Below are 27,658 nucleotides of genomic sequence, written 5' to 3'. Positions count from 1 at the left end.
TATTTAATTTCTTTTAGCATAGGAAATTTCAGACATCCAGATTCCACGCATCGAAATTATGTACGAGGCAGCAAGATAATCTAACTGTCTAATGTTCCCTACGTAGTACAGTGCTGTTAGATATATCTTCACAGCGACCCCTAAAGGGCCCCATACACCTGCGAGTCTGGCTCGCGAGCCTGGCTCACCGAGCCTAGCTCGCGAGCCGGACCCGCTGATTATTCACCATACACCTACGTATCTTGCTCGCCCAGTTGCAAACATGAGTTTTTTCGAAGAATGTTGCAGCTGCGGTTATAGTGTTAGATGAGCTAGGTGTATTTAAGAAGAAACGGAAGAAAAGGGTAATGTGGTCACTAAAGAATTGGTTACTAAATAGAAAGAGAATTAGCCACATGAATTTATTGAATTTTGTTAGGAATGATAGTCGCCAAGACTATCAGAACTATTTAAGGATGTCAGCTGAAAGTTTTGACATATTATTGGACAAGGTTCAACCGCTTATAACAAAAAAGACACTATACTGCGAAACGCTATATCACCAGAGGAACGCCTCACTGCTACTCTCCGTTTTCTGGCTACCGGACGGTCTACATAATAAATGCTATCGGCAAATTTCGATACTCTTCAATAAATGTTGTTAAAAAATCAGGGCTCATAAATAACTTGGAGTCAGCCATGTTAACTCAAAACAAACAAAACACCTTACCCTTGGCCGAACGAGTAGTGCGTAACGTTTGGCCTACAGTAGTGAAAACGGAATGAACAGATTTTTCGGTGGTGGGGGCACGAGTCCCCATACACTGGCGAACTGATACTCGAGCCGAGCCGAGCCGAGCCGCACGGCAAGCAGTGGCGGATCCGGCTCGGCTCGCCTGAATTTGACTCGGGTCGGCTCTTTATTGTCCATACACTGACGGATTTGGTCCATTTCTAGGCGAGTCGAGCCAGGCTCGCGAGCCAGACTCGCAGGTGTATGGGGCCCTTAACATTTTCAGTGCCAGTGGTGTCCACGTCCATACGGACAAGAAGGGTTTTCTACATCCTTCATCAAACAACTTATTAAAGTTGACTCTGAGATGTAAATTTTGTTGGCAATTTATATTACCTCCTATTTGTATTCTATTCATAACCTACAGACTTACCAGGCTTGTTGATGTTGGGGCGCACCTCCTTCTCCAGGTGGACATCGCTCTGGACCTGGATGTCGGGAACAGGGTCCGTTTCGGGAGTGAAGTTTCCAGATGCAATATCTGTGACAAAAGTGAGAATAAAACGTTTACACATGTTCAAATATTAAATTTTAGAGAATTTCACAATGTCACAAACATTCCTAAACCCACATATGCAATTTATTGTCGGTGCCTATATTAGTCAACAACATTAACATTGCTGCGTTTATTATAAGACCAGGCTCATTGTCAGCTTCATTTTCTACAATAACGGTTCTTGGCGTTATTAACGTTATATGTTTTATTTTCTATTACTTATGTAATATAACTTTTGTGTTTGAATAGTTATTTATCCCAAATATTTCGCATAACAAATTAATTTAGTTAATTAGTGTTAACATGGGATTCATATTCGTATCTACGCTCCTGATATTTTAAAATGCTCCGAATGAATAAAATGAATTTTTTAATAATTCCGATAATTTTAAGTTAGTTTGTAAAGGATATGCATTTTTAAAACATTATTAAATTGAAAAAAAAAAATCCGATTTGCGTTGTTAAATTTCTTGGACAACAAGTTATAGGCTAACGCTTGTAATTTTCTATTGTATCTTGCATTTATTATTTTTCAAATTCGTCTAAATTTTATCATCCTCATGGAAATTCGTAGTATTTGTATTTAGCTATGCTGTATGATATTAAAAATGGAACATTTATCGGACATCCATGCGTCCATGTCCGAGCAATATTATCGCCCATGCATCATACTCGAGGGGGATACCTGACGACATACCTGTGCGAACTGTACGTTGGTAATGTATGCACCCCTTCATAGCCACCCGTCCGGATACCGACACACGTCACGTTCCCGGTACCGCTATTGCCGAATATTGGTACCGCCATGCAAGTACAGTCTGTTCTCGTGTTACAGTATACGCTTCAATATTGACGGCGGATTGACGATATATAGTGTACAACAGCGGGATCAGGGGTAGACTGTGTTTGGTCTCCGGGGCTCGTGACTGTAGCTTAGAACATTCTTAAATTATCGGTATGAATACTGATGGTGAATAATAATGTGGTAATGTATTTATTCGTATAACTTAATAACAGAAACATGTCTGTACTCGCACTCCCGTGTATAGCGAACATGGTGAAGGTGATGTTTTGTTTTATTCAGGTTTACCAACTTTACAATATATAACAAATTAATTAAAGTTGTGAAATTACCTTATTGCTATTGATATCCTCGAGTCCTTTTTATTAGTATAAATCGATCCATTCTTCACTGTTAGAGAGGTTAATGTAAGAAAATTAAAAAAAAAAAAAAATATACTAGCTGTTAACCGCGGTTTCAAACACAATTATCAAAATCGAAGGGCTGAGCCTTCTTAGTGAGAGCATTCGATGTAATATGAGCCCTATGCCTTTTTCAAACAGAAGTATACATATCAGGTACATATATTTCGGCATCCATGCATGGTTGAGACTTTAAAAAGTTAAATAAAGTTTGACTGGTTCTGGTTTGCGTTTTGTTGTATGAACATAAAGTTTATATATACGACTCGAAAACCTAATTTGATCCAAAAGTGCCAACTTCCGTCGATTTAAATTCACTTTCTGTATAAGGTATTTCTAACTCCCATATTTAAGTTTACCTTATATTATATACTCCATAGTTGTTAAAAAAAAACCCAACCTCGATCAAAAAGCGCCTACTTTTATTAACAATACGTAAACCGATTATGCTCATGTGGCATTGATCTAATGAATAATTATCTGACTGTTGTAGTAATTTTAGGATTATAAATGTTGTAAATATGCAATTTTACATAAAGGGTTTATACGATGGTTGTGATGAAGTAAGCAAATTTGTAAAAGAGATAACTAACTGAACATGGTGGTGTACATTAGATATCGGCATGTCGAGTGGGGTGGCGCGGCGGCGCGGCGCGCGGCGGAACTGTCAATATTAGCAGAGAATGTGCACGTTCATGTGGGTGTGTGTACGTGTATGTGGATGAGCATGTTTGCCCCGACAGAACAATGCCCGACTGGCCAGGTATGCGGGGATATTACACATTCCAAAAGCAGAGTCCCGGAGATGACAGAATTGCTGCCCCTTCAACCATGTTACCCAAAAGTACTCTATCTACACAAGGGCGCATTCCGCTAAAATGACAACTTTGTACCGACACATTCCATTGTGCTTTTAAACGCCATTTCAACGCGGTTCCTAAAGGGTTTAAACAGGTATCTGTTATATTTTTGTATTGAAGCAATATTGGTTATTTAATACTGATAGTATACAATTCCTAGTTTTTATCAAGGGGACATTCCGTTGATTATTTCGTAATGTTGTAAAGTTTTGTAAACCAGGTCGATTATAAATTTTGTTTATTGTTTCCTTGTCGATACTGTACTATCCTCATTATACTCGTTCGTTACATTATACAATATTCAATACAGTATTTTACAGACACACGGTAATTCACGATAAACTTTATAAAACTCTATACTTTTATTTTATAACTACTGATTTTTCTCGATCTATACAGAATATTCTATAAGATATTTACTTCTTTAAATGTTACTTTTTTTAATAATACACAACTGTCATGTCAAAGTACGATGCTCAGAAAATTATGTACATATGTATGTATATATATATATATATATATACTATTTATATATATATATATATATATATATATATATATATTATATATACAGGGTGTATATTATGTCTGGAAACAACCCAAATATATCCTTTAATAATTTAAATATAAATTTGAAACCTCTTACAATCGTGATAGAGATTGGGCATCTACTTTTTGGAAAACAATGTTTTGTTATGTCACACCAACGGGGGACGTCCTGCCGAGGGTATCGTGAATATTCTTAATGGAAGCCTATACCTTGTGATACATAATTTTAAAGGTAATAGCTTACTGAATTTGAATGCCACAAACCGCATCTAAGGAATTATTCTATCAGAAAATAGAGCATTTTTAGTATTGAGAATTTACTGATGTTCAACAATGTAATTTTAAAACATGGTTCTTGCCACAAAATGTGTTACACTAATTTTTTAGCATTTTTTTAAATTTGTTCAATTAAATAAAACAAAAAATTTCATTTTAAGCTGGTTCTATTAGCACAAATTTGCCAGTTTTTATTACAGTACAATTATGGAAATACTTATGTTATTGATTTCTTATTACAAATAAAAAATAATGTATGCTGTTAGAAAAGTCTTACAACAAACATTTTACCTGCATTTGGTGTCAAAGCAATTGTTCGAACTGTGTTCCTTCTACGGTTTGACAATGAGCCAATCTTGTGTAAAATGATTCGACAGAGTTGCCTAACATTTCTTCAGTTATCAAAGCAATCTCCTCTATAATCCTGTTTCTTAGGTCTTCCAAATTATGAGGCTTTCTTCTATAAACATTGGATTTTAAATGACCCCCATAGGAAATAATCGATTGTTGACAAATCCGGAGATCTTAGGAGGCCATTCGATTTCTCCTCTTCGGCCAATCCATTTATGAGGAAAACTTAAATCTAAATACTCTCTTACCTGTCTCCCATAATGGGGTGGAGCACCATCCTGCTGAAACCATACATTATCAAAGTATTCTCCTGATGCAATTTGAATATAGCTGGGAATTATTTCATTTTGGAGCATATTGTAGTAAAGTTCGGCATTTAAATTTCCATTGATGAAAAAGGGGTCTCCAAACAATTTTGTTACCTAAAATTCCACACCATACGTTCAGTTTTTGTGGTTGCTGTGAATGGGACTCAGTAATCCAATGTGGGTTTTCACTAGCCCAGTAACGGCAATTGTGCCTGTTAACATTTGCCATTTAGGAAAAAAGTTGCCTCATCAGAAAATAGTATGTTGGTCAGAAAATCTCTATTGTCATCACATTTGCGCATCACAAGTTCACAAAAACTCAACTCTTCTGTCGTAATCATCCTCACTTAACTGTTGGGAATAAATGAACTTTAAATGGTTTGTATTTATTAATTTTCAAAAATCTTACTCACAGACATAGGGTGCATATCATGTTGCTGTGCAGCTTTTCTGAGCGATTGTATCCACGTCTTCAATAAATGTTTGCAAAAACATCTAGTGCATGTTCTTCATCTGTTGCAGATTGTATCCTACCCGTACTTTGGCCGATTACGTACACTCCCTGTCATTTCAAAACGCTCAATAGTTTTTGATATTGTTGAAAACACTTATGGGATTGCTTTCTGGGAAAGTGTCATTAAAACAAATTACAAACTTCCCGATAAGATCTTTGACGATCGCCATATCCTCGCATCATCAACAGAGTAATTCGTTCTCTTTCAGACAATTCCATTAAAATGCCAAATAAAAACTGAACTACTGTAATTAGATAACTTGTTGACAGCAATGCTTCAGAGACACTGATTAACTCGACAGGAATGATATGACCTTTGTCCATTTGTAATTCCCAAGCTTAGACCTGTCTAGTGAAAGCTCCATGCTCAACAAACTGAAACCTGTAGACCAGATGATTAATAACACAATAATGTTTCTCATAGGCTAGTGACCTTTGTCTCTTTCAACCTTCCTGCTGACTGGGAAAACACCAAGTACAGATTCATAAGTAATCAGAGAAAGTGACTCATAAGTTTTATTCATTGTAATAAAAAAACTGGTAAATTTGTTTACTAATGAAACCAGCTTAAAAATAAATTGTTTATTTTATTATAATTGAACATTTAAAAAATGCTAAAAAATTAGTGTAACACATTTTGTGGCAAGAACCATGTTAAAATTACATTGTTGAACATCAGTAAATTTTCAATACTAAAAATGCTCTATTTTCTGATAGAATAATTCCTTTGAGATGCGGATTGTGGCATTCAATTCAGTAAGCTATTACCTTTAAAATTATGTATCACAAGGTATAGGCTTCCATTAAGAATATTCACGATACCCTCGGCAGGACGTCCCCCGTTGGTGTGACATAACAAAACATTGTTTCCAAAAAAGTAGATGCCCAATCTCTATCACGATTGTAAGAGGTTTCAAATTTATATTTAAATTATTAAATGATATATTTGGGTGTTTCCAGGAAATAATATACACCCTGTATATATATATATATATATATATTGGTTATATTGGTTTTTCTGAATTAAATGACTACATTGAAAAAAACTGACCTTTTGAACCTCGTCCTATAGAAATAATATAAAACCTCTACTGGAATTGCTTATTAACTACGTATATTAAAAAAAGACCAAGTGATAGATTTTCCGTTATTTATTTGAGCGTCTCTTCTAGCATAATTAAGTAACATATGATTGTTAGATTATTGAGTTTTCCTCTGAAAGGGGATGGTTATAACCAATCCCAGTTATTCAAGAATATAACTTGAATAAAAGAACTATAAAAATGACCTACATTTTATAATTCTTTTATTCAAATTATATTCTTGAATAATTGGGATTGGTTATAACCATCCCCTTTCAGAGGAAAACTCAATAATCTAACAATCATATGTTACTTAATTATGCTAGAAGAGACGCTCAAATAAATAACGGAAAATCTATCACCTGATCTTTTTTTTTAATAAGCGTAATAATCTTATTTTACAGACACACAGTAATTCACGATACACTTGATAAAACTCTATCCTTTTATTTTATAACTACTGAATTTTCTCGATCTATACAGAATATTCTATAAGTATTTACTTATTTAAATGTTTTTTTTTTTTTTAATAATACACAGCTGTCATGTCAAAGTATGATGTTCAGAAAATTATGTACATATGTATATATATATATATATATATATATATATATATATATATATATTGGTTATATTGGTTTTTCTGAATTAAATGACTACATTGAAAATCACAAGAACCAATGTCGATGAAATAAACTTTTGATTTTAGGAAACCTTTCAATATCAAGGCTATCTTCTTCAGACAAATCACACACAATTGACTTGTCTAATGGCCTTCTATTAGAGGTAAGAATTTGTAGGTCCACTATAATTTAGATTCGACTCCCGGTGCTCATGTGAATGACTAATTTTAATTTTATAGACGAACTAAGCTCATGTCCATGACTTTCACCATGCCTATTTCGAAGTCTGTTGGTCTGTAAAGCGATTGCTCATTAAGATTGGGTCGAGAAACGAATCGTTCGGGTTCAAAGTGTCCGGGACAGCGGACCACAACTTTTTACCAAATACACGAGGGAGAAGTCGTAAGCTTGAGAACTTCAAATTTTGACGGACGGTTTTAAACTTAAGAATAGTTCAAATGATGCTTGATTGAATGGAATTTGCTTCTCTTTAATTTCTAGTTTAGGACTATGTTAATTCGTTCGTTTTAAAACCAGTAACTTCCTCGCAACAAGAATACGAAAGGTAGACGTCACAATGCCCAATGCTGAGTAGTCATAGATTGTTGTTGTTTAAGTACAGTGATGAAACCGAATTAAAATTACTCAAATATTTTGATGCAGTATGCTTTGGCGGATCCGTCTTTATATACGAGCCTGAACATGATCTGTAAAAGAGAGAATGGCCATATCATTTGAAGAAACTAACTCAAGAGTTATTAGAAATCCTACATTGAGTAGTTATATGCAGAGAACTGGCCATGAACAAATATCGTGTTGATGTTTGCTATAAGGTGGATGCATCGTTATAGAAGAGGGCGAAGAAATCTAAAATGGGTTTAAAAAGAGAATACGACATTATCATAGAAACTCAGGACGTATTGGAGGTCCTATGGAGGATAATTTATATGCAGAGAAAGTGGCAATGTACAAATATCGTGCCTTTGTTAGCTATATGGTCGATGTGACTTTATAGAAGAGACTAAAGAAGTCAAACGTGATTTGTAAAAGAGAAAATAATTGTGTCATCGACATTCGGTAGATATTGGAGATCCTGTGTAGTTTAGTTTACATGCAGTAAAATTGGCTAAGTACAAATGTAACCAGGGACTTTTAGGTTCAGCTGGTGGCATACATATGGCATCCTTACAAGTTTGTAACATATTACTAAGAAGATGTTCGCTACGGCAATGATAATCAACGATTAACGTATTGTCAAACGTGAGTAATATTCGTAGATACTGAACCACGCACTTTAAACTTGCGGTGGAAGTATCAGATACAGGTATGTAGCAAGTGAACACACCTGGTGCGAAAGTGAAACTGAGTGCAGATGCCCCGCTGACCAAAACACGAGAATTAATGCCTGAAAGGGACCAGTCGCAAATTACCTGTCAGATTGAGATAATATCACGTGACCACAGTGATTTGGCCAGATGTGAAATGCGGCTGGGAAATGATATTAGACTGAACGAGTATTGCCATATAACCCTGTCTGGGCTTGGTTTCTGACGACGGCTATACGTACCACATATAGCATCATACCACTTCGTCATATTTTGTGATACATATGGTTGCCTCGATCATAACTGCCTTGTAGCCTGCCACCTATTATTACCGAAGTATTCCAGAAACTTAGTTACTTCGATTACTTACCAGTAAACTGTCACGTGACTCTATCCTATGTATTGAAGAAATGCTCTTTCTTCTTCATACACACTCATTTCGAATAGTAGTCATTCACATTGCATGACGTCATACAAATGACGAAAGAACAATAGCGAGACGTGTCAGTATCTCAGAGTAAGTAACAATATAACCAATATCGTCGAGTGTAAGAGGGCGGGGGAGATACGATTAAAGCATCTGGTGGCTGGATGAGAGGGTGCATTTTTAACAACGAAGACGATGAAGATAAGCACGGCGCGGCGTCAGCAGTCGGCACCAGTACTGCATTATACATCACGAGGTCGCGGCCACGTGCTGCTGAGTTACCATCCACCAATCAGCAGTCTATAGTGTTGATTATTGGATCTCATTTTCTACTGATTAAAATGTATCGAATGTTTTTAATTTATCTTAGTAAGAAATCTTGTTATTGAAAGTGATTGTCTATATATTTTTAACATTTTGTTACAAATCAGTATAAAAGTGTGTGTACGTAGGCTTCAAGAACTCCGTATGGGATATTATGGATCTGTCCTGAAACCAGCTTTTTAATGTTCTTGTATTGTTATGTAATTTATAGAAATCTGCCTATTAAAATCACCCTCATAATAAATTACCGGAAGATTGTTTTTGCCGATTACGACTCTCAGGCCAAAAAACCACTATGACTAAATATCCCTTCCTGTGCATTCAGAAGAAATTTTCACAATATTTGGATGTATTTCCAAACATTAAATAGAAGATGCATTGTTATTATTAAAGGTTAATTTGTTCAACGCTTATGGTTCGATTAGTCTTAAATGAAAGGAACACAGAATTTTGGAAATTATTTTATTATCTGTCGCATAGGTAGGACACTACATGGGAGAAGTCGAACCTACTATAAAGTCTTCAGGTATAAAACTTAATAAATAAGGTCAAGCAAGCACGAATGAATATTTGGCGATGAACTGGTTATTCGCACCACACAAGGTGAGATACTGGATTTTACACCTGAAGAAGAGGTTAAAGTCCAATCCTAGAAACGTAGTGTTCTGTCCTTGTATCATATAACAATGGTAAGTGTCCGAAATCTTGTTTCCTTCAAAAATAGCCAACGCCAATAATAACGCTTACTCTGTAGTGATTAAAATGTTAATAGAATATTTTCAAACGTTATAATTATAATTATGAACATATCGGTTGCTTCTAAAAATAGACTTAATTTAATTGTAATTATTTATAAATAATGATTATAAATTTAATGTATTTCCTTCTATTGCTCCAATGTTGTTGTATAATCCTCAAACCGTTGTAGAATGCAGAAATTACGTAATGTAATATATAGTTATAATGACATGGACAAAAACTGAAAAGTGCTTTAGGAATCTCAGTTATTAATACAGTCAATAACGTTGAGCAAAAATATAACAAATAATTAATAATTCAATGACGAAGTCGAGTAAGGGAAATATTAAACCGTTATTATATTTATTCCACTCTCGATTTGAAGGAAGATTTCGGTCTCTAAATAAAAGATATTCTAAACTGCCTAATCCAACGATCAAGATGTTTACGTCAAGAGGAGGTACGAGACGAGGGTAGTGAGAAGTTGATCCAGAGCGGACACAAGTCTGGAGTCGCTGTAGCCTGTCACTGGAGTGTAGCTGGAGCTGGAGCTAGAGATTGTAGGGATTACCCTGTCAACGCAAGGGAAGAGTTGCAGATTGCACGTCACAGCGTCAGCCAGGATTATATCGTGTGGCCGTGGCAGGGTCGTCTCCAATTCTCCAATATGTACGAGTACACCTCAGTTATACGCTGTTGTACTCGACAAAATAATTACACATTTTCGTTAGATAACACATTCCTGTGTCAGAATACACAGCACGATATAGGAATATGGTACAACTTGTTAAACTCCAACCTCTGACAAAATGGAATATTTACGGAATGTTCTTTTCGCTGTTTCACTGAGTGGATTGTAAAATTAGAAGTGTGTATCATCACAGTGACAATTCAAAATCCTATGGAAGTATGGAAATAAAAGGACAAATTTTTCTACACTTATAAATTCCCTTTCGGTGAACTTTAATCCTTTAAATACCAAGCTATTATACTTAACCATATTTACATATGGCTATTTGTCTAAACATGCAATTTCCCCAGATTGGAGTAAACAATACATATAATATCAGTCTCAGTAATAACGTTTTAGCTATTTCTTCTCATGACCATCAGGCAATTTCTAGTATTTATATAGCGATTGTGATGGGGCCCTGATGTCTTCTTTAGCTAGTAACATCTTGATGGGTAGACTGCGATTTAATTACCAAGAATAGTACTTAGTTTGTATGAATGTACGATTCGGTATCTCACGTATCCGTTTCAAGCGGTAAACGGCGCTCTAATGTATTTCACAACAGACTTACATAATACATATCAGTGAACGCAGCCAGACAACCCTCTCACGGTAAAGAGTGTCAACTCCAAGGCTCGAAATGTCACTCACCCTTCCATGGCTTTCAACGCGTGTACAACCCCCAATAATCCACACTGACGGAATACTTTATCAGAGGAGTATGTTATGAGCAAACAAAAATTCTCCGAGCGCACGCAGGTGAGACATCCCCTCCGTTCCACGGCCGAAGTGATTAAAGCACCTGCTTGCTCAAGCGAGGGGTGCATTTTTAACAACGATGAAGATAGTAGCAAGCGTCAACGGAAGGGCTTGCATTATACATCAGCAAGCCACGTGCTGCTCTGATTGCTGCTGATTGCCACCATTGTCTAATTACCCGGCTCAGCTTCTGACAGCAAAGAGAATCGCAGCGCTGAAGACAGGTAATTATAAATCCCCTGCCGCCAAGAATAAGAAACATACTTACATTGTGTTTTCAGTGAACCCTCTGTAATGTCTGCCATATAGCTTAGATCAATGTTTTAAGTTTGTTAGAGCTTTCATCCTTAAGAAACGAAATCTTTTAATCAATAGCTTTAAGTAAATAGACCTTTTGAAATAACGTTTTCAATAATTCGATAGGTATTGCGTTAAAATAAGTACAATTCATACAATTTGTATATGCATTTTGTTTCTTTTAGAAAAAAAGTTAAATATCTATAACAGTAACGGTAATTTAAAACCAAGGTAATATTTAGTTTCGATATTTAAAATCGACGATAAAATAGCAATTTATGTACAAAATATTTGAGAAAAGTTTGTAGGATAAGTGTTTATACAAATTGTATCGTATATCTGATTGATATAATAAATACGTAACAATGGGTTAAAACTTTCTTCGCTGTTCGTGCTTTGGAAATAATGGAATCATTTAATGATATACGACTATTAGTTAGTGAATTATTAATTTTCATTGAAGTAATAATTTTAAAATTTGGTATAATTTGCCGAATGAAATCTTTTAAAATGTGCCGGGGACTAGTGGGCTGTCTTGTTGAACCTACTAACGGTTTATGGACTAAATTATTACCGATTATCCTCTCAGGCTGAACAATCGTAAGTAAAATTAGTTTACTGAGGAAGTAAAGGAATTGTTGAAAGAAAAGTCTTATCTTCATAAAAACAACTAATTAACAAAATGAACGTTATTATCGTTATCTTAATGCTTGTACGGTTTCACCATACAGACGCATGAAGAAGGTTTTAATATTATATCGTCAATCATAACACAGCGTGCACGAAAATGTAGCTTGAACTTCACGAAACGACAAATGTGGTTGTAAATCTTCAATGTTCTCTGGCTAGCTACTACTGTTACACAATGTCAAAGATACTCACCAGATTCGAAGGTAACCTCGCTGATCATGATCCAGCGGGCAGCAAAATGCAGCTGTAGTTTCACGAAGCGACCGATGCGGTGGTGAAGCTTCACCGTGACGTTGCGGGAGTTCTCGAAGATACGATCCTCCATGTACGTATAGGTTATGGGATCTCCGACGTAGTGACGCCCTCCTACGCTAAACATAACCACCGCCTCGTCGAACACCTAGAACCGAAAAGAGATTACATAATGTATGTTCAAGGTACGACATCCTTCACTAGTGCTGTAAGATACGCGTAATTACTAGAACTCAAAACCACTTTCACTACTGCTAAAATAGCTTGTGTACAAATGCTTCACAAGAACAGGTTATATAGTTTATCTTTAAGTTCTATTTTACAAATTTGAGCGCCGACGTTTACATAGCTCATATGGTTGAAATGTTGTTCGGTTATATTGAATTTAGACCTAATTGAAATAAATGTCATTATCTTTACGATGAACTTAAAAGGAAATATTCATTGTTGTAAGCAGATTCAGCTCGACGGATTGTATTGACCGGGTGAGGTGGAGACAGGATGTCTAGGACGGGTCGGTGCGTGACGGGCATCTATATCTCAGGAGGAATCGTACTGAGCCCCACAACAAAAACATTACTGTCCCAGTACAGACCATCCGTCATTCACGAAGCAAACGTTACTGCCGCATTCACGATGATGTTACAAGAAATAATATTAGTTTGTTCACAAATTCAACTTTTAACGCTATTGTCACTGGGTTCGTACTGTCTTCTGGTATCATAAAAGTATAGAATAAATATAAATGAACCGGCTACTGTAGTGTTTGTTGAACTATACTGCGTTGTTACAGATACAGTACGAACAAACTTTTCAAAAATGAAAAAACATCTTTTCAGACCAAATGTGAATGAAAGGGGGGGGGTATTCTCAATTTAGAAAACACATTTTTAAGATAATTTTACTTTTACATGAAACAGTTTTTCTTTAACTGTTTTTCAACATATTCTCCCCCATTGTTCAGGCTCTTGTAACGGGTGACCAGCTTATCTAATCCTCCCGTAAACGCAGTCATATCTATTACATTTGAAGCGTAGTCAACATATTTTGAAGAACTTACCGCTAAGTTAACGTATCATATTCGGAAACAGATGGTATTCAGAGGATGCTAGGTCTGGCCTGTAAATCAGGAAAGTGAACTATTCCCACCTGACTGTTCAATTAGCTTTTGAGAATTTTTGGAACGTGTGAGAGCATTTTAGCATTCAGCGAGAACACAACTTGTACATAAACAGTTCATATAATCTCATTCATGGTTTCGCAATTTCTGAAACTTGTGAAGATCCACGTGAAAGCTTTTTACTGTGTTAATGTGTTTGTCTTCTTAGATTTTCTCATTTGCTCTCCTAAATAAATCATCATCATTCACAACAGAAGACCTCTAGCTTCGAATTTCGTCGTGGATATTTGCCGGGTTGTACTGACCAACACATTTCGCATTCCATCATTGCACTTTATCTATAAATATCCGTCCGATAAATTTGGGTTCCGACGATAAAACTTGGATCCAAAAGCAGTCTGCAAGATTGTCAAGATACCGAATCTGATGGAAACTATAACAAACACTATCTACCTGCAGATTCTTATTAACTTTAGAGGACCTCCAGCTTCGAGTTTCGTCAAGAACATTTGCCGGGTTGTACTGACCAACACATTTCGCATTCCATCATTGCACTTTATCTATAAATATCCGTCCGATAAATTTGGGTTCCGACGATAAAACTTGGATCCAAAAGCAGTCTGCAAGATTGTCAAGATACCGAATCTGATGGAAACTATAACAAACACTATCTACCTGCAGATTCTTATTAACTTTAGAGGACCTCCAGCTTCGAGTTTCGTCATGGACATTTGCCGGGTTGAACTGCCCAACACATTTCGCATTCCATCATTGCACTTTCTCTATAAATGTCCGTCCGATAAATCTGGGTTCCCTCGATAAAACTTGGATCCAAAAACAGTCTGCAAGATTGTCAAGATACCGAACCTGGTGGAAACTATAACAAACACTATCTACCTGCAGATTCTTATTAACTTCAAGTAAGAAGAAATACCACGACAACTTGTCTGATTTTAACATAACAGAAGACATCAACGTTATCTTTGATAGTTTTAAAGCAAAGAAGTTTGTAGATAAAATTTCGTTCCTCTTGCTAACGCTAAACGATGTTTGTAAGTTCAAGACAACTTGTTTACGAAGTCTTCTATCTCTTTAAACTTGTCTAACTTTCCTCCAGTAAACGATAGACTGTCTTTAGGGAATCACACATTGTAACACTCCGTAGTTAGAATATGTTTTCAGTCCGTTACACAAGTCATGAATAACTAACTAAATGTGCTATAACATAACATAATATAACTAAACAAAATTGTAATAGGACCTTTTTAACAGAAGCCACTCAACAAAGTAATCAGAATTTCTATTTTAGAAATGTTGGCAATAATAATGTTAAACTGGTTTTACTGCAATTTGTCGAAAAATAAACTTTAAATAAAGTTTTAACACGGTTGAGGCAATTTTACTTTAAAATGTCGAGTGTTATTTAAAGGGATTAAATACACGAATCTTGACGCTCTTTGATAGTAAGCAACACATCACATTAAGGTAGCTAATGTATTTGTAAGGTAAACATACAGATCAAATCAAAGTGCCACTTAAGAAGTTAGAAGCGCCACAAGTTAAGATGTTTTCGCCGGTTCAAAGTTCGAGACTAGAAGCGTAAACAGCCTTGATGTCTCTACAGAGCGAGCTGACTATCGTCGTACCCTTTACTTTCTCACAGGTTAGTGAATCTTGTGTGTTATTTTTTCGTACACTTTGATGAATATAACGAGTCATTTAAAAGAATTACTGTTTGTACACAAGATATTAAAAGGATGTAATGATATCTTTATATTTATTATATCTCTATGTATATCGTCTGAGCTGGAGCGATGTGAAAACACAAGAAAGTATCAATAATAGAATCCATCATTAACCAAAAATTTAAATCCAGAAATAATTTTCAATTTATCATTATTGCCTGATCCTTAGGGAAGGGGACAGACCATATCTTGAGAGGCTAGAAAATTCCATTCTTCTCTATCTGTGTGGCTGTTTATTTATGTGATACATCTAGAAATAACCTACAGATACAATCTGCATAAATCTTCATTTGATATTCATGCAAACAACATCGGATTCGATGATGATGCATGCCACCCCATGGGATTTGACTGAGCATTAGCAAACATATTAACACTGAAGAGTAATCATGATGGCTAACAAAATATCGCAGAATAAATAAATTTATACACAAATTGAGTACAATTATAAACCTTTAACATGTGACATAGTAACACATTTACCCTAACTATTCGTAAGATATCTCGAGAAAGCTGTGACCTGCAGAATTTAATTTGAATGAAACTTCATTTTTTCATAGACAAGAATGAGTTCTGTGATGGTGGATGTCCAACCATGGGATTTGGCTGAGCGTCATTGAAGTCTATCACTCAAAACCAATTTATTTTTGTTTGCCTAGTGTCATCTCGTGTTTGTTGTCTCGTGTCGCTATGAAATTTCCGAGGAAAGTCTGTAGCGACACGTGGTGTGGCATGTTCCTACCAGGTGTTATGTTTTCTATGAAATTTCCGAGGAAAGTCTGTAGCGACACGTGGTGTGGCATGTTCCTACCAGGTGTTATGTTTTAATGATACGAGAATGAAGTCACATAATCAGGTCAGATGGCATTGCTCGTGTAATACTTCACACTAATTTATATCACTAACCCAGAATGGATTAGTTTATCTTTAGTAAAGTATTCAAAAATAGGTTAACCTTTTGCGTATTTTCCGAGTAATCGCCAGTAAGCTTACTTCGTTCGTAATCCTTCCTGATTTGCGACCTCGTATACCCTTTATTGACAAACATAAATTTAGCACCGCGATTCTAATCTTTACTGTCCTGAATCAGAAGTTAACAGACTTTTCATCTCATTCAAGCAAACCAAGAATGTGTGTACAATTATATAATAAACCAAACAAAATTACGATCTTAAAATGTTGATTCTAACATGAAAACAAGAAATTAGTCAGTTGCTTTATTTTTCGTGTAACATATAATATGAGAAGATTAATAGACTTTTTCCCTTACCTGGACATCTCTGAGGAATTGGTTGTTACAGAAGATATGGACCGCCGTGAACTCTCGGACTTGGTCGAACTCGAACTTTATCTCGACCGGCTGTCCGTTCCTCGTGTCATTTCTCCAGCCGACCCATCCCTGGCCTGGAACATAGGATCGAACCATCAGCTGATTGGGGAAACAAGTCATCGTCATCCTAGAGTGCCTGGGAGGGGTCGAGATCACCCCTCCGGGCGTAATGAAATGGGCTGCGGGAGGTGAGCAGCACCGCGCCGGGCAGTTATGCTAATGAAAAGGTGCAGAGGGTCAATAAATGGACGCAGCGACCCTGGGGATGAAAGCAGGGGCAAAGTAATTAATTACTTTTAGAAAATACAAAGTATCTGTCCAGGATGTGGAGTTTAAATATTCCTTCCAAACGCTGAAATGAATATTTCCTTCGTTTGAAAGACCGTAGTCGTTTATTAATTAACTATCATTAATCGCATTTTTATTATTTAATCAAAATCGGCTTAAAAATAGGCACTGTTAGTAATATTTATTCCGTCCAAAAATAAACTTGATTAAAGCACTTTGTCTTTTACTAGGTGAAATGTGATAAGAAATAAGGAGATACCCTTAGGAAAATAATTTAATTATTTAATTAGCCTTGTATACAATTTTGCTTTACAACGTGGGTAATAAACTTTTGTAGTCGTAGTGTCATTCCATTTAGACTTCTCTGAAACCTAGGCACATGATTCTGCAAAGAGGAAAAACAAGAACAAGATTTTAAATCCTTTTCTTTAAAACTTTGGAGATCCAGCATATATTCAGAAAAAGTAATACAGCTCAAATCACCTCTCTCATAATCGTAGAAGCCCATCTTAAAGTTGTCCGGACCGACTCTGCCGTCAGTAAGCTGCCCCAGACCGCGCTCTAGCTCCCCGTCCCAGTGACCATCGTACGTAGCGTCGTAGAACTCCCAGGTCGTGCCCCTCTTGTCACCCTGGGGCATGGAGTAGCTCACCACTCCGTCTGCAACGTGAAAGGAATGTCAAAATTACTCACATTTGCATCTATTATATCGGTGAATTGCTCTATAATATTAACATTAAAGAATATAAAAAAGGGACGATAATAACCAGTAAAAAGGTTCATTGACAAAATCAAATAAAAGTAGAATATTGTAATATGTATCTAAAACTATTTGAGAGTAAAATACCTTTCCAATAACATCCGTAGATCTCGACCCTCATGCACACGGTACGCCGGTGATAACTGTACGGCAGAAAGCGGATTCGGGACGCCCAAATAGGAGGGTCGAGTTCCCGCCTTGCTTCTAAGTAGGTGTTACTGTTGCCTTCGATCACCTGTGAACAAAAGTCGGATATCTTTGCATGAAAATAAGTCGGAAGAAATTAACCATTAATATTCAGTTGGGCTTGTAATTGACACAAAAAGATAGTACGCCTTGTAAGAAATAGTAAATTTAATGTAAGAGTTGTCTGTAAAGCTAAATAGACCCCTCACGTGTTCCTCAAAGACAGTAATCGTAGTATACGATAAAATTTAATAAGCGATATTGAGTATTCGGGCTTATTTACTATGTGGGCAAAATAATACAAAGGGCAATTTTTTTATAGATATGTTCGATTGTGATATAAATATTTACAAAATTAATTTTATTACAAATTATTTTATGGGAGGAATTAAACCAAACGTATGTACAGATAATAACAATTACGATTAGGATAGATTTCGGAATAGGAAGTCTCAGTTGCTGTAACATTCCTACGGTACAGGAGGTGTGAGCTAGGGTACGTACATTAGATGACAAATACATGATGTCCGGCGTGTACAATTGTTGGCACGCCTATTCACTATTCAGCCTAGTGAAAGGTGCATTGAGCTCAACTTTTGAGGATAAAAGCCTCATTATTATCTGAACACGCCGACATAAAGGGCTCGCTCGCTATAGACTAGGAATATGAACCGAGTTTCCGCTCCTTAACCCTTCCGCAGCCGCTTTCAACCCTTTGTGCCGTCTTGAGTTCCTTGGGAATATTGAGGGAGGGAAAGAATTGTGGGCGGAGTGTCATAAACGATTCACGTATCTGTGAAGAACACACTGGTGTCTCTTTATCAACACTAAGCCACACACACACACACACACATATGAACAACAAACAATATATCAAACACATGAACTTTTGTTGATGTCCAAATACATGTTGATAAAACTACTTTAATTTTATTGTTTTAATGTATTTATTTAGGAAACTAAGTTTCAAACCTCACTCACATTCAAGGTTGTTGAATTCGTCAGGGAAGAGTAACATTTAATAATAACATAAATACATCTTTATAGCAACATTAAAACAAGGGCCTTGTCTGAAAATATTATATCGTAACAAACATTACATACTCTTTATAAAATGGGCAGTGGTTAAATACCAGCCTATGGGGATATGTGTTGTCAAAGTAGGTTTCTGTAAATTGTTCAAACGATCTAAGTAAAGCAAAATTTTGATGAACAAATTGAAATGTGGTTTATTACCGGAGAATGGATGTAAATGCATTTTTTTTTTGAACTAGATATTTGTCAATTGTTTAACAAACATAGCATTAAGGATTCAAGTTTCCTTGTAAATGATGAATAAAATATAAAAAATATAATTAACGATTTGTGAATATTATTTTCAACTACTCTAAAAATTGCTTCAATATTTTTAACTACTAGTACAATAATCTCAACTAATGACCGCTAGCAACACAATTCTTAATTAAATGCTACCATTTCTTGGCACAACATATTCAACATTTTAAAATATTCAATATTTCTTCAACCGCTCACTCACAATTTTCAGTAAAGATATTGTTAGAACCATAATTAATTACTATAATACAATAGTTTAACAGTCACTAACACTGTAAAAATAAAGACAATGCTCACAGTTGTTTTGAATTTTCTGAAACAACAATATGCTACCGTATTGGACAATAGACATAGCACCTTAAAATGAATTCTAAATTACTTTATAAAAAACGTGTTGTTGACTTTTTATGGTCTTTTTATCTATATCTACTTTGTTTACCATTAATTCTTTAAAATAATTCTAATAATGTGATAAAAGTTGTACATTAGTATTCGTGAGTTTCTTGTCGAGCTATGTAACGGTAAAGTGTTGTAATTTAGGCGCGGTCATGTCATTATACTCCTAATATAAACGACGTAATATATGTATAACATTTGCTATGGAGTATTTACCCTAGCCTATTTGATTATTCGGATTAAACTTTAAAAATTTTCTAAATAATATGTAATAATACAGAATTTTTATTTATATTTAGTTAATTTTCAGTCTACGTAATGTATTCCATTAAATGTGCTTTAAACTGTTTTTTAAGGTCGTTCAACTGGATGCCAATAACTGTAGTTCTGTAAATTATGTATGCCACTTTAATTAAACAGTACATAAATTTGAATTGCACTGTAAGGATTATTATGAACTTGTTAGCAGCAACTCGAAGCCTGATAACTGGGACAGATTTAGTTATTTTACTGACCTCCTCCCCCTTGAGGTCCCGGTAGCGCACCCATTTGCCCAACTTGGGCCGCCAGTACTCCAGTAGGTAGGCTTCGGCAAACTCCTGGCCCTGCCCGTTCCCGAATCGACCTTGGGTCTCCACAGCAGTAAGAACATGGACCTTGTGTAGATCTATCTCCAGCCATTCCGTGGGCTCGGTCGTCACTTGGTGTTTGGGGCACCACGCACCGCCGTGACTGTCTGTCCGCACCCTGCACATACATGGACAGTGGAACAAGGTGGAGCAACAATACCGTGAGTTTAGCAGTCACTTTGCAATTGAAGCACCACGCACCGCCGTAACTGTCTGTCCGCACCCTGCACATACATGGACAGTGAAACAAGTTGGAGCAACAATACCCTGAGTTCAGCATTCACTTCGCGATTGAAGCACCACGCACCACCGTGACTGTCTGTCCGCACCCTGCACATACATGGACAGTGGAACAAGGTGGAGCAACAATACCGTGAGTTCAGCTGTCACTTTGCGATTGAAGCACCACGCACCGCCGCGCGCCGTGACTGTAACCGCAAACTGCACATACTCACACACATGGGCAGTGGGCAGAAGAGGCAATTGTAGGAGTCATTTACTTCAGCTAAGACTAAAATTTATGAATTTTTAACCGGATAAAAATGTTCAGCTGAGTTATTTTGAGACGAAAACGTGATAAATAATTAAAGAAACCGAGGTATGAAAAGAAATATACATGAGATCAGCATTGCTGCAACATCATTAAAATTTATATACATTCAGTTCTTGTGAAACCCTTTCGTTTCGAGTGGAGGAATCGTGCATTTAACGTGGAATTAATGTAAAAATCTGCCGTGAGATCATCGCAGAGAAAGAGAGAGGCAGGAAATTAAAAAGGCAGATAGAATACGGACAGCATCTCTCGGCGTCTTCACATTTCTCATTCAATAAACGCGCCAAGACAATCTTTCTGATCTGATTATAAAAACTCTCCTTAACGTTCGGGTTATCAATAAAAGAAAGAGTTAAACTTATCTGCCACCTCTTAGCTGCGTATTATGTATTCAGTGCTACCCTCGGAGCTGTGATTTATTTTTACTTTAACACTTCCTCTTGTTCGAAAATAGCTAAGGACATTTATTATTACAATAGCTTTCTTACATTCATTCTTTTATTGTAATTGGCCATTGCGTCTTAAGGATAACATGGACAATTTTCACTAGACCATAATAGATACGTGAGTGACAATAGCGTTATCGCATACTTTTTATAATTAACTAGCTGACCCGGCGAACTTTGTCCCGCCTTAAAGGCAATATCACATGATCACATTTTTTTACTTTTTAAATTAGGATAATTGTAAATAAAAAAATATAATTATTCAATGATTCTTTATTTGCCATTTATTGTAGCACCTTGTGATAAACTACATTTTTTGTTTTTTTATTAGGCGCGAAAACAAATAACGCGTATGGTCTTCCGACCCGTGGACATGCCACATTTAATTGGCCATGGGAAAAACATGGATGTTTGAGATTAAGACCACAAACTTTCAACGATTGGCCTTGTGACTTATTTACAGTCATGACGGATCGGAAATTGAAACCGTTTAAACTCAAATGGCATGTCGGGTGGGATCATCGGGATCCTCGGAATGAGAATTTCCTCACCTTTGAGTATTGTGGTGTAAATCAAATTGTTCATCAATTTACTTACCACCAAACTTGTTCCGTTGCACAGTTTTGGTTCGAAGCATGATTACTACAGAACCAATATTTAGTTGTAAATTGTGCCAGGTACATCCAAGGAGTTTAAATATTCAATTGGATAGTTGGTGGCATCATCTTCATTTGTTACACAGTCAACAGATTTGAAAGAATGCAGTGTACCAATGATCTCATTCTGAATTATGTAGTTTAATTCATCTACATCTTTATTCTTAGCTGCCAAAATTGCTCGCTCACTCAACCATTCATTATTTTTGAGGTTAGTAATGATGTTTGGGAATACTTTGTTGATGAGTTCGTCTTTCGATGAGACAAAGTTACAGATATTCCGAGGAAATGAAATCAATCCGCTCGATTCGTCGACAGGTACTCGACCATTACCGATAGTCAACAATTATTCAGAGAAATCTTCAACAGAAACAACAAGCAACTGAAACTGCAATGTTGGATCTTGCACGAACAGTGGCTAAAACTACTGACATGAGGAATGTCTTACCAGTTCCACCATGTAAATATAAACCACTGTTTCCATCATCAATTGCCTTCATTAATGTATCATAAACTTCCTTTTGTTGGGGGTTCATCAGGGGCACATTTGTTTGAACTACTAAATCTAATTCCTGGTGATCATATTCACGTTCCCATTCCAATTCTCGATTAAATGCGTCATTCATTTTACGATTTGGCGCTGGCATTCCTAACCTGACTAATAAACTACCACACATGAGATAACTCATGTCTTCGATCAAGAGTAAGGCCCGATTATGTATCTCCTCATTCATTTTAAGATCGGAATTTATTGAACTGACACGAATTTGATGTAAAATATCTTCTGCCATATTATCCTTGTATTTGTGCCACAGGTTAGATGGATCGATGGAAAGCATGTCGAAATGATGATAGCAAATAATGTACGTATCTGACTTGGAGATGCAGAGATAACTGCTTTGAATTGTAAAAAATTAAAATTTGATTTGTATTATCTGGATAGTAAAGTCTATGCTTAACAGTGATTGCAGAAACAGTAGAAACAAAATTTGCTGTTTTTCTTAAGCTTACTCTATGCTTTAAAACTATAAATGTAAAGAAATTTAAAATGGTAATTAAATGATATAAACATATATTTCTTTTGTTGCATTATATATGTTTACAAAGAACAGCTGATTCAATTTGAACAGGCCGTTTCACTTAATAACATATGTTTGCTGTAATGCATTTCTTACGGGTATTTCCGTAACTTTTAGAGACCAGTGGGGCGGAATCCTGAATCGGGAACGGGATAAAAAGTATCCTATGTGTTTCTCCCAGTTCTTAGCTACCTCCCTACAAATTTTCAGCCAAATCGGATCAGCCGTTCTTGACTTATAAATAGTGTAACTAACACGACTTTCTTTTATATATATAGATATCAGAAATGAAACGTGAAAAGAAATATAAAACCAAACCTATTTAAAATTAAAGTAAAATTTATATAGCTGTAACAGTTCCAAACACACTTGAAACTGGAAAACAACTAGTGGCTTTTATAATAAAATATATTTAACTGGTTAGAACTTAAAAAGGCTAAATATTCCTAAGTCTTTAGTATTACTAGAGACTAAGTTATTCTCTCGAGTGCTGGAGCGGGAGATTTTTATTTAAATAAAAGTTACTTGTTGCAAGTATTGTGTACAATTGTCTCTCTGTATCAGAGGAGGTGACAATTTCATTACAAAAAACTCTGACTTTGCAGGATCTGTAAGTCTTACCTGCCGAACTGAGGGCCGACGTTACCGGAGTCGAAGGAGCTGCTGGCGGAGATGTCGGAGTTGGGAATCGCCCCGGACTCCATGCCTAGTGGCTGGATACATTGAGCTGGAACACAACCATTCCTAATGTCAGTAGAATATACACGGAAGTTCTCTGTTATCTTTAACAATGTGTTACTTAAGTGAGCCAGATGTGTTGCTAACAATTGGTGAGAGATCGTACTCAAAAAAGAGAACAGTTTTACCTAATAAATAATGTGCCTCTTATTAAATGGTACTAAACATGATGTAATAACGTGGTTTAAGGGAAGTCGGAAATAATCTTTATTTTCTTATTTTCGCTTCAGCGTTTCTTCGTTCCATAATTCTAAGTTACTTAGTTATATAAACCACCATAAAAGCGACTGCCAGAAACCAAGAGCCGCCTGTACAAGAGGCCGTTTTCATTTTAGTTCCATAAGAAACTTTAAGCACATTTAATCTCTAATTTTGTAGTTGTAGAATAATGGGAAATGGCTCAATTACGTATAAATAAACTTAATATATCCAAAACATTTTAGCTGTTTTCTTAATTATTTAAGAACATATTATATCGATTTATGTCGACTATTCAGAATTTTTTAAACTAAACGCCTATCTTAGATATATTAAAAAAATGTAAATAAGGAAGATTTGACCTCACAAGTGAAGAGATAAGAAAAGGATACAACCCGCACTGTAAGGAAAGGGTGACAAAGACTACAGCTGTGGACAAGGACGGGATCACGTTTGACTCCAACAATAACAATAAAAGTCCTTGATTACGAACAATGGTTCATTATTAAAGAGAGGCCTGAAGAGAATATTAATCTGATGTCAAACGGGGATGTATTATTTAGAAGAAATGTTAAAATAACACAGTTAATGTATTGATTATATTATCGTACCGTCTTCACACAAAACATATATAATAAGGTAAACATTTACTCATATACTTTTCTTCATGTACCTTTTTTTAAACTTTCTACTTTGTAAAACTTGCATTTTCCACAATTTAAAAAAGTTAAGGTAAGGATATCTCTTGGTTTGGTTGCCTTTTTATTTCTTGTACACTAAAAACAAAATTTATTATACCTACTACGTTTTTAAATGTGTATTTGGTCAAAATATAGCGTAATATTGAATTTGAGAATAAGTGAAGACATGTTTTAAGAATAATGCTATCTTTACTTCACAGCATTTCTAGAATACGATCGTACCAACAGACAGAAAAAGGTGAGGTTCACTAACATTTTAAATAATATATATACACTATTTTTAAATAAGCCCATTAATATTAAGTATATGTAAAGATAACCATTCCTAAAAGGAAATGTTGTAAAAAATATCCGTTACTTTTAGTGTACAGGATAATAAAGATCTATTAGACATAGAATTTATCAAATTTGCTTTCAATGTCTCTATATATGTTAGTAAATGTTTATTCCATTAACATATTGAAATATATCAATGAACTGTGCTGAAAATATAATAACGTCGAAATAAAACAATAACTCAAACAATAATACTTAGTACAGTAAATAAAAAAAGAAACGAGAACTGACGGATCAGTAGAACCATTATGTAAGTAAGATACTAAGATTTTGCCATTGCCTGTCAATACAAATAAATAAGAGATACAGATACATTCAACGAATAGTAAATAGCAAACCAGTAGGACAGGAGGAGGAAGTACCAGCATTATGTATGTCCATCTCGTTATTAAGTTTACTTCGTAGGATGTTAACAAAAATCAAACATAATACAGTAACTATCAATCCTAAGTTCCAAGCATAATGTTGATTTCACCATAAACATATACTTTTAATTTACAATTCAGTATAATATAGAATACAAGGGACTTAGTCGAGATACAAATTAAGAATCACTAAGTTAAATAAACTCCAAATATATGAGTGATTAACAGTAGTTTTCTAACTATAAGATGGTAGATAACACGTTATTTTCGAAAACGTATTTCATTTGGATTTTTCAGTGTCGACTATATTATGTAATGAGAATACGATTACAACAGAGTGTAGAAACAAGTGACAGCTAGTAAACAGATCCGGCATTGGTGACGTCATCCAGGGACAACAACCGCCTCAACACATTAGGAACTGCGCCCGCACTGATTTGTGAGCTTTGAATTACATTTGGATTCGCGCCCAGATCTGAACATTAGGGTAAAGGCGACAGCGAGAGTCTTGGGCGTGCCGGGACACATCTCGAGCGCGCGTCATCACCCTCCCGCCGGGGCGCGGGCAACAGGTCGTGGGGTGTGCAGTAGCCCCTGAATAATAAACGACTTGAAAGTTTTCTTGTAGCAGATCATTTAAATGTAAAACTAAGACTGATTTTTCTGCTCAGATCATTTTCATTGTACAAACGGACAAGACATTTCAAACTTAGTTCCTTATTCTATGTTGTAATATTTTTGCTGTCAAACATAACAAAATAAAACTAGAAATAGCAACACAAGAGCTGACCATACAGCGCATCGTCTACTTACGCAATCCTGGTGTACTGCAAAAATCTTCATATGCTATTATTATGATGGCTACTGATTTATAACCAGTTTAACAAAATCTCCATCGCCAAAAACGAATTTTAAGCAAAGGGAAGTTACGTAGAATATATGAACATATGCATACCTTGAAAATAACCCTATGTCAAGTAAACAATATGTCTATGTTTTTCTTGTAGTTGTACTACGAAAATACAGTCAGTATATTATGCAGATTTATACTCGCATGTACCGATAGTTTGAGTCCAAAGCTGTCGAATATATATATATATATATATATATATATAATATATATATATATATATATATATATATTCAACATTGATTCAAAAATATCCATACATTCAAAAGCATACATATATTAAAAATATCCAATAGGAAACCGGTAGCAAAGGTTTCAACAGTAAGTATATTATTAGTTACATATATGTCTGTACTACTTATCAGGATGAATACATGTGTTTAATATTAATATGCATATGTTTATATTATTTGTTTAAGTCAATATAAAAAATCACATTACACATACAAGACATACACATACACTTTTATATTTGGTCATGAACTATGATATGTTTATAACTTTTTATATTGTTGGACTCAATTAAAACGCATTGATATGGAATAAAAAGAAAAAAAAATAATCCATTTTAATGTGATGTTCTGCATTACTCATGTTAAAATATCCAAGTTGTAACAGTGTTCCTTCGCTAAGTAATAAACGTTTAAGATCTCAGATGGTGTACGCCGGGAGATGATTTTGTCGGGGATAATCATCCTGAGATGATCATCAATTCCTATTTGGGAAGATTGACCATCTCCTTCAACGATTACTGAGAATTATTGTGCAAAATTCCCAATTAGGAGGTAAGTGGAAGACTCGAACCCGCGTCCTCTAACTAGGCCGGTTAATGAACAGCCAGGGAGCCGCGAGACACTCGTACTCCGCTATTACCACAGGTTAATGCCGGCAGGTGTGGCGCCCTGATAACGAGGTACTTTTCCCTCTTTTTACACCACAGTTGGCATAACTGGCCTGCTTAATATACGGACAGTCTCTCATTAAATAGTGGTTGCTTATCATCCGCATCTCCTTAGACGCTGTCAGATCTCTTTGTGGAGCTGCCGAGTTTCGGAACCGTTCTCAAACACGGTTCTTGTCTTCTGGCTGAACTCATTCCTTATGGGGAGTCTGGTTTATACAATACTTACGGAAATATCAGTATTAATAAGTGGACGGAAAGTTTTAATTAATGGCATTATCATTACATTAAGCCAAGCCGCTCATAGTGAAATACTCCTCCTCTGATAGGAGTTACTCCTTCCTATGTTTCATTGTTTCCTTTGCCACTGGGATTTAAGGAACGGTCAATCTGTTGCTCCTTTCTAT

At 35.7% G+C, this 27,658-nt stretch overlaps 1 protein-coding gene across 1 annotated transcript in view; it reads right to left on the bottom strand.

The window, feature by feature from the left end:
* Positions 1-27,658, bottom strand: part of LOC124366234 (discoidin domain-containing receptor 2-like) — a 115,189-nt gene that overhangs the window by 19,299 nt on the left and 68,232 nt on the right. Inside the window, exons 3-9 of the mRNA XM_046822630.1 lie at positions 23,724-23,829; positions 20,255-20,486; positions 17,910-18,057; positions 17,546-17,722; positions 16,715-16,848; positions 12,520-12,727; positions 1,146-1,253 (exon numbers count right to left, since the gene is read on the bottom strand). Coding sequence (XP_046678586.1) covers positions 1,146-1,253; positions 12,520-12,727; positions 16,715-16,848; positions 17,546-17,722; positions 17,910-18,057; positions 20,255-20,486; positions 23,724-23,829 — 1,113 coding nt within the window. The remainder of the gene's footprint in view (positions 1-1,145; positions 1,254-12,519; positions 12,728-16,714; positions 16,849-17,545; positions 17,723-17,909; positions 18,058-20,254; positions 20,487-23,723; positions 23,830-27,658) is intronic.

Source organism: Homalodisca vitripennis, chromosome 1, assembly GCF_021130785.1.
Source record: "Homalodisca vitripennis isolate AUS2020 chromosome 1, UT_GWSS_2.1, whole genome shotgun sequence".
NCBI classification, from domain to species: domain Eukaryota; kingdom Metazoa; phylum Arthropoda; class Insecta; order Hemiptera; family Cicadellidae; genus Homalodisca; species Homalodisca vitripennis.
This window is presented reverse-complemented; position numbering and strand designations above follow the sequence as displayed.